At 46.6% G+C, this 12,582-nt stretch overlaps 1 protein-coding gene across 7 annotated transcripts in view; it reads left to right on the top strand.

Annotated features, from left to right (window-relative positions):
- Positions 1-12,582, top strand: part of LOC111959475 (RNA-binding motif, single-stranded-interacting protein 1) — a 74,200-nt gene that overhangs the window by 17,785 nt on the left and 43,833 nt on the right. For all 7 annotated transcript variants that reach the window (XM_023981071.2, XM_070437740.1, XM_023981070.2 and 4 more), the window contains exon 2: positions 4,160-4,338. In XM_023981071.2, the coding sequence (XP_023836839.1) occupies positions 4,160-4,338 (179 nt within the window). The remainder of the gene's footprint in view (positions 1-4,159; positions 4,339-12,582) is intronic.

Below are 12,582 nucleotides of genomic sequence, written 5' to 3'. Positions count from 1 at the left end.
TCCTCATTCCTCCTTGCAGCATGCCTAAGGCATGTTCACGCAGATGAGCAGGGACCCTGGGCATCTTTCTTTTGGTGTTTTTCAGAGTCAGTAGAAAGGCCTCTTTAGTGTCCTAAGTTTTCATAACTGTGACCTTATTTGCCTACCTTCTGTAAGCTGTTAGTGTCTGCAACCGTTCCACAGGTGCATGTTCATTGAACAAGCATGGAAAACATTGTTTAAACCCTTTACAATGAAGATCTGTGAAGTTATTGGATTTTTACAAATGATCTTTGAAAGACAGGGTCCTGAAAAAGGGCCGTTTCTTTTTTTGCTGAGTTTATGCATATATACTGAACAAAAATATAAACGCAACATGCAACAATTTCAACAATTTCAAGGATTTTACTGAGTTTCAGTTCATAAAAGAAAATCTGTAATTTTAAATATATGAATTAGACCGTAATCTATGGATTTCACCTGACTGGGCAGGGACGCAGCCAGCGGTTGGCCTGGGAGTGCATAGGCCCACCCACTTAGGAACCAGGTACACCCACTGGGGAGCCAGGTCCAGCTTATAAGAATTCGTTTTTCCCCACAAAAGGGCTTTATTACAGACAGAAATACTCCTCAGTTTCATCAGCTGTCCGGATGGCTGGTCTCAGACAATCCCGAAAGGTGAAGAAGCCGGATGTGGAGGTCCTGGGTTGGCGTGGTTACACTGGCACTATGTTCACATTGACATCAGAAAAACGCTCACCCACACAACACCATACACAGTTACATGTGTAACTCTGTGTTGTTGTATGTGTCGAACTGCTTTGCTTTATCTTGGCCAGGTCGCAATTGTAAATGAGAACGTGTTCTCAACTTGCCTACCTGGTTAAATAAAGGTGAAATAAATAAATAAAATAAAATACACATGATCTGTGGTTGTGAGGCCGGTTGGACGTACTGCCAAATTCTCTAAAACGATGTTGGAGGCAGCTTATGGTAGAGAAATTAACATTAAATTATCTGGCAACATCTCTGGTGGACAATCATTCCTGCATTTAGCATGCCAATTGCATGCTCACTCAAAACTTGAGACATCTGTGGCATTGTGTTGTGTGACAAAAATGCACATTTTAGAGTGGCCTTTTATTGTGCCCAGCACAAGGTGCACCTGTGTAATGATCATGCTGTTTAATCAGCTTCTTGATATGTCACACCTGTCAGGTGGATGGATTCTCTTGGCAAAGGAGAAACGCTCACAAACAGGGATGTAAACAAATTTGTGCACAACATTTTAGAGAAATACGCTTTTTGTGCGTATGGAACATTTCTGGGATCATGAAACATGGGACCAACACTTTACATATTGCGTTTATATTATGTTTTTTGTTGTTGTTGTTTTACAGTATCAAAGGCCAGGGTTATTTGGGCAGATTGGGATAAGAAAGTTGCATTTATATTAGTTGCATTCTCTGTCTCGATGTTGGAAACAGTGTCTAGCCCGTCTGTCAGATATGATGTTAGATAACATGAGAATGGTTTATTAAGATAGATTGTATCTTTCCTCAAAACCCCTAGCCAACATAGTATGACCTCAAGCATGCACTGCATGGTGATTTAATGTCTTAATCTGTCCTCCCACCATATAGAGGGAAAATACAGGGGAAATGTCAAGGGATTCTTCAAACGCCAACAGTCCCGTTAGAGTACATTTCTTGAGGACGGTCCTCAGAGATAACTGTAGAGTCATTGCAGAAGCCTTTGTGAAAAGGTCATTTCATTTGAGGAGTTACGTTCACAGCATACATAAAAATTCCCTGGCAAAGAGCTGTTTGTGACAGGAAGGAAAATAATGAATGAATCCAACAGCAGGTCAAGTTGGTTTCCGTAGTAAAGGCATGTGGACCGGAGAAGAAGAAGATCTCTTGCTTGGGACGAGTCCAGGTTGACGATTGCTCAATTCTGTCACCACGTTTTGCTTGGGATTCCATCAGCTTCCTCTCTTGTGATTCCTCGGAGGGGGAGGGGTGATAAACAGTGTCAGACTCACAGAACAGTCTTAGAAAGAGGGCGAGCTTTTCAGATCCAAACATCTGTGGCCCTACAAACAGGAAGCATGCTATACTGGCTTATTGCTCAATCACACAAGGGCTCTCCTCTGAGATGTGGAGGTACTCTTGACACGGCCCATATGATTCACAGATGTTGATTGAATGAGATCAGGGGCGTCAATTGGGTAGGGCAGTCACCATACCCTAGCTCCACACCACCAATTTAAAATAGACTACTAAAATCATTCCAATCCTGATTAAATGGCAAATGAAGTTTAGCGGTAGTATTCAGCTGACTTTAGGACCATGCGGACACCTAGGAAGGCTGTTTGTATGGCTGCCTAGCTTTATGGAGAGTAGAGATATGTATTTTTGTTTAACTAGGCAAGTCCGTTAAGAACAAATTCTTATTTACAATGACCACCAAACCCAGACGACGCTGGGCCAATTGTTCGCCACCCTACGGGACTCCCAATCACTGCCGGATGTGATTCAGTCTGGATTCAAACCAGGGACTGTAGTGACACCTCTTGCACAGAGATGCAGTGCCTTACCACTGCACTACTCGGGAGCCTGTATAATAATGACGAGATGATCATGTCTCCGCCCTAACAATGGGAGTCGTTGTCCCAAAGGCGGGAAGACAGGCGACAAGTTTAGGTCCAAAATAAGCCCATAGAAACACATTGGGCTTATTTTCGACAGATTTTGTCTAGTTAAACGTCTCGCTTTGCCTCTTCCTTTCTGTGGAGAGTGCATTGACGCAGCTGCAGGGAACAGCAAGACTTTGTCTCAACAGATTGCAGAGGTAAAGATGGCTGTAGTGGATGGCTTTGGCAAGGTAACTGCTGTTTGACTTGACATGGCAGCTAATTATTGTATGGCATGTGTTTGTAGAATGTTAAGTCCCCTGTTGACTGATGTGAATGATGCTACAGCAACATGGTGATAATGGCTGTAGTCAATGCCGTTCTCAAAACTGCATTTTAGAGTTTTTTTAACTGTGTAGAAATGCAGTAAATGACATTACCCATACCCTCGGTTTAGCTGGAATGAAGCCCCTGAATGAGACCAAATATATCTGAAATTCAATGCTGGAAGAACTGGTCGACACATTTTCCGTGCACATTACAGAACTCATCTCTTTCCAATCGATTGAAAAGGGTATATTTTTTTGTATTCTGCAAGTTGCAGAAATCAGGCGGCATATCATTGTTCCAAACACGCTGATCCTCAGTGTTCAAAAGAACTGGTGTTGAGGTTGAGTTACATTCTCCACCATGCCTCTCTAACTGGAACCTAATGCAATTAAGCCTGTGTGTAAGTGTAGGGGTGGCAGTGGGATGGTAAAGAAGGCTATGCTGGAAATGTAGTCGTTGACATGTCTAATTGGGAAGTCAGTCAGTCACCAGGGGATTGGTGGGAAGGGCTCTCGAATTCACGCACAGCCTTCCACTGTCACGTCAGTATCAGAGCAGATCTGCACGCCCCTCGGTACCCAGTTTGTGCTGACTTCCTGACTTCTGATGGCGATTGCTCAGCAGATATGTATCACTGCTCTGTTCAATATTAATCTTCACACGGGGCACCCATTCGATAGTGCTAAATTATGAAGTAGCAGGACAGTTAATTTGTAGCATGCACCAATATGGAAGATTTAGCTGGGCCACAACGATATGCTTGTAGTGAAGACCGATGGTTTTCTGGTCCAGCGCACTAAAATACTGTTATGGTTACAGCGGGAGTCAGATCAAGAATCTCTCTGTGTAACTCATGGAGGAGACAAGATTCGTAGACAAAGCTGTGTTAAGGGTTGGAATAAAATCCAAGCACGTTTTCTTAACCCACTAATGAAATGCAAACGTGTATTGTTTCATGATTACTCCCTGGCATTCACTAGCTCTGCTAGACGTCAATCAATATTGAACACGTATTTATTTGCGCAATTAAATGTCCACGTGACCGCGCATCCACGTGGCAAGGCAATGTAGTCTGTTTCATTCCGAGTAGTCTATTTCTCTGTCTCTCTCTCTTTCTCCCTTTTGTTTAGCAGGGAACACCAGTATGTTTGCACTTCGCACCGACATGTCGTTTTGTCTTGGACTGACACCATTCTGTGTGTTTTCCTTTGGCAGCCACCTGCAGCCCTTTCCTCACACCCCATGGCTCCGCCAATCCCCAGCACCAACAGCAGCACCAACAACAGCAGTAGCTCCAGCACTGCAGGCTGGGAGCAGCTCAGTAAAACCAATCTGTACATCCGAGGCCTTCCCCCAGCCACGACCGACCATGATCTGGTCAAGCTCTGCCAGCCGTGAGTACACTTCCTTCCTCTTATGATTATAACTATTGATCGGTTTTTGACTTGTCGGCAGTGGTCACCACCACCGTGACTGTGGTAGAGTTCAAAGCAACAGTTACTTATTTGACTTGAGAGAGTAATAATAACAGCCTGTTCAATGTAATTCCGAAGTCTTCATAATATGTTATTGTTTGTCGGATCTCTGCAAGCATAATTTATTTTTATCTAATTTATACTCAGAAACGTATATTGAGAATCTCCTGTAAATGCATCCATATCGGGATATGTTTGGTGACGTCACATTACTAGATGACAAATATGACCTCAGTTACCAGTGGACCATCTCGCTGTGCATTCAGTAGATACCAAAAAGGTTAGATGACGCACTGGTCATAAAGCTTATTTTCACTGCCACGTTTTAAGTAGAACCATGGCTAACTGGGACAGGTCACATCACTTGACCACAGAGAGAGATGGAGAGAGGGAGAGCTGTGAGTTAGGGGGAAGGGACAGAGATATTTGAGAAGATGATGGCCAACACTGCAGGGGGAGAACTGACAGGGGCATTACATCTGAATTTAAAATGAAAAATGATATTGGAAGACTACAAGGGCAAACCCAGAGAGCTTTAGCAGCTGATAGTATCTGAAGCGATACAGTGGGTAGTTCATATAGTTAATGCAGGGGATAAAGGGGCAATCTCGGCCCGCTCTCGTCCACAGCCACATTGTTATTGTGTACCTCACGTCTGTGGAAAAAGACCACCGAGGTGACTTTGAAATCTAATTTTCTTTTCCCAGACCCCCCTCTTTCGCCTCCCCCCTCCTCCACAATACGATGTTGACTTTGCGGCACATTCAACCCCTCGATCTCCTGAACGGCTGGCATAGATCCTCTATCCCGTGTTCAGAAAGAGAGATACAGAGCGACAGCTGCGATTTAGATATCTACAACACCATCTCTTTGTTAACTTTTCATAAAAAATAAAAAAACGACTAAATGGGGAAGAAGAGGGAATTCATTGAATGAAGAAAGCAAACAGGTATTGTATGTTAAAGTCCTGCACGGGTCGCTTTTTTGGAGCCACATCCACCCCGTGCCGGCCATCCACCCCGTGCCGGCCACCCACCCCGTGCCGGCCATCCACCCCGTGCCGGCCACATCAATTCCAAGCCCCACCCGATACCCAACGTCAAGACAGATTTTTCTCTGCAGCCCGACCCACCACATAGTTGTTCTGGGAGCCAATCCGTGACCCGACAAATAACATAAATTCATTGAGCTGTTTTTATGACTCCAGAGTAGGCTATTAGGCTATTAGGCTATACTAGGCTATTAGGCTATACTAGGCTATTAGGCTATTAGGCTATACCCCTTCTCTGCATGAATTCATTTGTCTGCATATCTATTCAACATTTGGATGAAGGGAAACTATGGCATTAATGAATATCCTCTTATTTTCACAATGCAAAGCGGCACATTGACAATTCACATCGCTTTGAAGAAGAGCCTTCTAATTAGCCTTCTTACCTAATGAAAGCCTATAACCGACTTAACAAAACAAGACCTTTATGTTCAATATTGTTTAGATAATCAAATTGAAACTCAAACAATTCCCAGAATCAAATAGGCTATAGGCTTCAGAAATAGCATACATTTATTTAGTAGGCTATTGCCTGCTCAAACTTTTACCAACTTTATATGGCCTGCGTATGGTCTAAATGAACTAAAGCCTGAATTAACATAATAATTAACTGATAATTAACTGAATTACCTCAAACAAATACACGCTTGCACTTTCTGCAGGGTCTGTATCCATCAACCGGGATGTTGACCTCCTTGTCCACAATGACTCCAAAATACTTCCAAATCTGGGATTTCACTCGCGCAGCACCTGTTTCCACGATGGTGTATTCCACCACTATAACCTTACTTTTTATTTCCACAGTTAAGCTATGTTAGCCATTTTTGCATGAACTAGGCTAACCAGGGAAATTAAACTTGGCAATGTAGTCACGCGTGGGGGGAGGGAATATTAGCTCTGCACATAAACAAATTAGGAATGTTTCAGCAACACGCAAATAATCGACAGTTCACTGTTCCACTGCGTGCATGGGTGGCTGGAATCCTAGGCCTATAGCCTAGCCTAGTATGTCTGTTTTATGTTTTATCTTGGTTTAAAACGTTTCCGATCCGCAATATAATTGTTCTGAACCGTGAGCCAACCCTCGAAATAATGAAATAATGTTTTCATTCCACCCGCCAGCTGTTTGTTTTTTTCGTGTCACCCACAGGGAATCGTGGGTATTCGACCCGATGCAGGTCTTTATTGTGTGCACAGTGAAAGGCAGTTAGATTCATACTGATAACATCATGTACATAAGATATCCTGACCATCTCTTGCACTGTTGATGGTTTGCCAGAGAGCAGCCGCTGGCTGTTGCCATTTTAAGATTTGGGATTAGAGCTCAGCTTAGAGATTCAGAGTCAAGGGTTCGTGCTCTTTTACCTTGTGTTGTGTTCAGCTTAATCCTTCCCCTGACTGAAATGTTCTCAGCATATCAACTCACTCCAATCAACACTATATCAACGTTGCTTTTCATTGAATAGCAGCCTAAATACTGGCAACAGTTCCGCCACGCTCTCCCAAAATCAATTCTTAAGAAAGTTACACGAAGAGCGTTGTGTTCAACAGCCAATCAGCAACCCCGCTTGAAATGAGAACGCATGTTACGCTGAGATTGCAGGGGCCAGTCTGTTTGGCGTTACCATGAATGGACACAAACAGAAATTGGCTAACGCACAGACTGGACCACCAGGCTACTCAGTCAGTAGGTCAGAGGTAATGCAAGCCAGATAGTTGTTGGACAATCTAAAGAGGTTGGAATAGGTCCCTGTGTTTTTCTGACGATTCCCATCTTTCTCTCATAGTTTTGTGTCTGACCTGAGCTGATCCACCACACAATCCCAAAATATCCCGAAAGACAATCCCAATTAAACTTCTGTATAAAAATGTTGAGGCAACGGTTAAGGACTCAAGAAGGACAGGGTATAATCAGTTCTTGTTGGTAGCAAGACGAGGCTGTTCCTTCAGGCTGTTCTTTCAGGCCATAACTCAATCCTGCTATTTTCAGAGCAGACAGAAGAGTATCCCTTAGCGGTGTCTCCAGAAATCAATAAGCATGCAGCGAATAGTAACCGGAGACCTTTTAACCAATGTAATGGGATAAAGGCAGGAGATGAAAGGCAGGTGGAAGGGGAGTGCATTGTTCTCCTAGCTGCTGCTGCTGCCTCTCTCTGAGACGACGTTCTACCTGATTCAAGCAGCTCTCTGTCTGACAGCACCAAGCAGCACTGTGATAGATGGTTAGTGAAAGCTAATGGAACAGGGGGGAGTCTAATGGCTAAGGTTAAAAAACACATTTTCCTGGACGCTGTGTTTTACAGTGCCTTCAGAAAGTATTCATACCTCTTGACTTATTCCACATTTTGTTGTGTTACAGCCTGAATTCAAAATGGATTAAATATATTATTTTTCTCACCCATCTACACACAATAAACTAGAGGTCGACCGATTAATCGGAATGGCCGATTAATTAGGGCCGATTTCAAGTTTTCATAACAATCGGTAATCGTCATTTTTGGACACCGATTATGGGCAATTACATTGCACTCCACGAGGAGACTGCGTGGCAGGCTGACTACCTGTTATGCAAGTGCAGCAAGGAACCAAGGTAAGGTGCTAGCTAGCATTAAACTTATCTTATGAAAAACAGTCAATCTTAACATAATCACTAGTTAACTACACATGGTTGATGATATTACTAGTTTATCTAGCTTGTCCTGCGTTGCATATAATCGATGTGGTGCCTGTTAATTTATCATTGAATCACAGCCTACTTCGCCAAACGGGTGATTTAACAAGCACATTCGCAAAAAAGCACTGTCGTTGCACCAATGTGTACCTAACCATAAACATCAATGCCTTTCTTAAAATCAATGCACAAGTATATATTTTTAAACCTGCATATTTAGTTAATATTGCCTGCTAACATGAATTTCATTTTAACTAGGGAAATTGTGTCACTTCTCTTGCGTTCTGTGCAAGCAGAGTCAGGGTATATGCAGCAGTTTGGGCCACCTGGCTCATTGCGAACTGTGTGAAGACCATTTCTTCCTAACAAAGACCGTTATTAATTTGCCAGAATTGTACATAATTATGACATAACATTGAAGGTTGTGCAATGTAACAGCAATATTTAGACTTAGGGATGCCACCCGTTAGATAAAATACGGAACGGTTCCGTATTTCACTGAAAGAATAAACTTTTTGTTTTCGAAATGATAGTTTCCGGATTTGACCATATTAATGACCTAAGGCTCATATTTCTGTGTGTTTTATTATATTATAATTAAGTCTATGATTTGATAGAGCAGTCTGGACTGAGCGGTGGTAGGCAGCAGCAGGCTCTTAAGCATTCATTCAAACAACACTTTCCTGCATTTGCCAGCAGCTCTTCGCTATGCTTCAAGCATTGCGCTGTTTATGACTTCAAGACTATCAACTCCTGTAAGGCCTGGGTGTCGGAGTGTGGAATCAACACGCAGGAAACAGCAGGTACCAAATACAAAATGTTCTTTAATGAACACGGACCATCTAGTCCACCCTGTTAACACACTGGGTGTACTATCCTTGATTTTTTTTTCTGAAATGTTTCCCCTCTTCCCAGCATAGGGCGCTAGTCGATTCAGGCGCAGCTGGGAACTTTATGGATCGCGGACTCGCTCTTAGGTTAAGGGTTCCGCTTGTGCCGATAGATTCTCCCTTTCCCGTGCACTCCCTAGATAGCCGGCCATTAGGGTCAGGGGTGGTCAGGGAGACCACTGTTCCCCTGGACATGGTGACGCAGGGGAATCATAAGGAGCGTATCAGCTTTTATATTATTGATTCGCCTGCGTTTCCAGTGGTGCTAGGGTTCCCTGGCTGGCCCGGCACAATCTAAATTTCGTGGAGACAGGGGGTCTCCAGGGGTGGTCAAAGGAGTGTTCTGGAAGGTGTTTGGGAGTTTCCATCGGTGCCACGTCGGTGGAAAGTCCAGACCAGGGTTCCCCGGTGTACATTCCCCCCGAGTATGCCGATTTGGCAATCGCTTTCAGTAAAAAGAAGCGACTAAATTACCACCTCATCGACCGGAAGGGATTGTGCGATAGATCTCCAGGTAGACGCTGCGCTTCCCAAGAGTCACGTGTAACCATTGTCCCAAGAGGAGACGGTGGCTATGGAGACATATGTCACTGAGTCTCTGGGACAGGGGTACATTCGGTCCTCCATCTCACCCGCCTCCTCGAGTTTCTTTTTTGTGAAGAAAAAGGAGGGAGGTTTGCGTCCGAGTATTGATTATAGAGGTCTAAATGCCATCACCGTAGGGTTTAGTTACCCACTACCTCTCATTGCTACGGCAATGGAATCATTTCACGGAGCGCAGTTCTTCACAAAATTGGATCTCAGGAGCGCGTATAGTCTGGTGCGTATTCGGAAAGGAGACGAGTGGAAAACCGCATTTAGTACCACATCGGGCCATTATGAGTACTGCGTCATGCCATATGGGTTAAAGAATGCTCCAGCCGTTTTTCAATCCTTTGTAGACGATATTCTCAGGGACCTGCACGGGCAGGGAGTGGTTGTTTATATCGATGACATTCTGATCTATTCAGCCACTCACGCCGCACATGTGTCTCTGGTGCGCAAGGTGCTTGGTAGACTGCTGGAGCATGACCTATATGTCAAGGCTGAGAAGTGTGTGTTCTCTAAACGAGCCGTCTCTTTTCTGGGTTATCGCATTTCTACCTCGGCGTGGTGTAGGGAGTGACCGCATTAAGGCCGTGCGTAATTGCTGACTCCGACCACGGTAAAAGAGGTGCAGCGGTTTTTGGTTTTGCCAACTACTGCCGGAGGTTTATCCGGGTTTTGGTCAGGTAGCAGCTCCCATTACCTCACTGCTGAAGGGGGGTCCGGTGCGGCTGCAGTGGTCAGCAAAAGCGGACGGACTTTCAACAGGTTGAAGGCGCTGTTCACGGATGCGCCCGTGTTGGCTCATCCGGACCCTCTCTAGCATTCATAGTGGAGGTGGACGCGTCCGAGGCTGGGTAGGTGCCGTGCTATCACAGCGCTCTGGTACGCCACCAAAACTCCACCCCTGTGCTTTCTTCTCGAAGAAGCTCAGTTAGCGGAGCGTAACTATGATGTGGGGACCGGGAGTTGTTAGCAGTGGTCAGTGCCTGAAGTGTGGAGACACTGGCTTGAGGGGGCTAAGCACCTTTTCTCATCTGGCCCGACCACCAGAATCTGAGTATATTCGGGCAGCTAGGAGACTGAACCCACGTCAAGCAAGGTGGGCCATGTTCTTTACCCGATTTCAGTTTACGTTAACATATGACCGGGCTCTCAGAACGTAAAGGCGGATGCACTGTCCCGTTTTTACGATTCGGACGATCGGCCCACCGAACCCACTCCCATCCTTCCCGCTCAAGGTTGATAGCACCAGTGGTGTGGGAATTGGACTCGGACATCGAGCGGGCGTTACGGGCGGAACCCGCTCCTCCTCAGTGTCTGGTGGGGCGGAAGTACGTGCCGCTTGGTGTTCGGGACAAATTGATTCGGTGGGCTCACGTTCTACCCTCCTCGGGTCACCCTGGGGTGAAGAGGACGGTGGAGAGTCTTCGGGGGAGGTATTGGTGACCTACCTTGTCGAGAGACGTTAGGGTTTATGTTTCCTCCTGTTCGGTATGCGCCCAGAGTAAGGCTCCTAGGCACCTTCCTAGAGGGAAGTTACAACCCCTCCCCGTTCCACAACGGCCTTGGTCGCACCTGTCCGTAGATTTTCTGACCGATCTTCCACCGTCTCAGGGAAACACTACGGTACTGGTGATTGTGGATCGTTCTCGAAGTCCTGTCGTCTCCTCCCGTTGCCCGGTATTCCTACAGCCCTACAGACTGCGGAGGCATTATTTACCCACGTCTTCCGGCACTACGGGGTGCCGGAGGACATCGTTTCTGATCGGGGCCCCCAATTCACGTCCCGAGTATGGAGGGCGTTCATGGAGCGTTTGGGGGTCTCGGTCAGCCTGACCTCCGGGTATCACCCTGAGAGTAATGGGCAGGTGGAGAGAGTGAACCAGGAGGTGGTAGGTTTCTGCGGTCGTATTGCCAGGACCGGCCAGGGGAGTGGAAGAGATACATTCCCTGGGCTGAAATGGCCCAGAACTCACTAGCCACTCCTCTACTAACGTGTCCCCCTTTCAGTGTGTATTGGGGTACCAGCCGGTCCTGGCACCATGGCATCCGAGCCAGACCGAGGCTCCTGCGGTGGAGGAATGGGTGCAGCGTTCAAGGAGACTGGAGGGCCGTCCAGGAATCTCTCCAACAAGCCAGTGGACGGCAGAAGAGGAGCGCTGACCGCCACGCAGTGAGGCCCCGTGTTGTACCGGGGGACAGGGTCTGGCTCTCGACCCGAAACCTGCCCCTCCGCTTGGCCTGCCGGAAGCTGGGTCCGCAGTGTGTAGGGCCCTTCAAAGTCCTGAGGAGAATAAACGAGGTGTGTTATCGATTACAACTCCTTCCTATTATCGTATTAACCCCTCGTTTCATGTGTCTCTCCTCAGGCCGGTGGTAGCTGGTCCCCTACAGCAAGGTGAGGTGCCGGAGGTCCCTCCTCCCCCTCTGGACATCGGGGGGTCCCCGGCTACACGATACGGGCCATTCTGGACTCGAGACCCGCGGGTGAGGGGCCTTCAGTACCTCGGGACTGGGAGGGGTACGGTCCGGAGGAGAGGTGCTGGGTACCGGTGGGGGACATTTTGGATCCGTCGATGCTGAGGGATTTCCATCGCCTCCATCCGGATCGCCCTGCACCTCGTCCTCCGGGTCGACCTCGAGGCCGGTGTCGGCGCGCTGCGGGAGCCGCGCGTCAGAGGGGGGTACTGTCACGACTTCGACCGAGGCAGGCTCTCCTTCCCGTGCGGGTGGCGTTCGCGGTCGTCGTCACCGGCCTATTAGCTGCCACTGATCTTTTTCTCCCCCTCCCTATGTGGTTATTGGGTGCACCTGTGGTGTATTAGGGTTAATTAGTTGGGCTTATTAGTCAGCCGGCCCGCACGTTTCTTTGTGCGGGATTGTTTGTTGTAAGTAGTGGTGTTGATTGTTGGCTACGTGTTTTCTGGACTGTGTTCCTTTTCCCCGTGTCTGGGGTTGGTTAG

The sequence above is a fragment of the Salvelinus sp. IW2-2015 genome, linkage group LG36 (assembly GCF_002910315.2).
Source record: "Salvelinus sp. IW2-2015 linkage group LG36, ASM291031v2, whole genome shotgun sequence".
Lineage (NCBI taxonomy): Eukaryota > Metazoa > Chordata > Actinopteri > Salmoniformes > Salmonidae > Salvelinus > Salvelinus sp. IW2-2015.
This window is presented reverse-complemented; position numbering and strand designations above follow the sequence as displayed.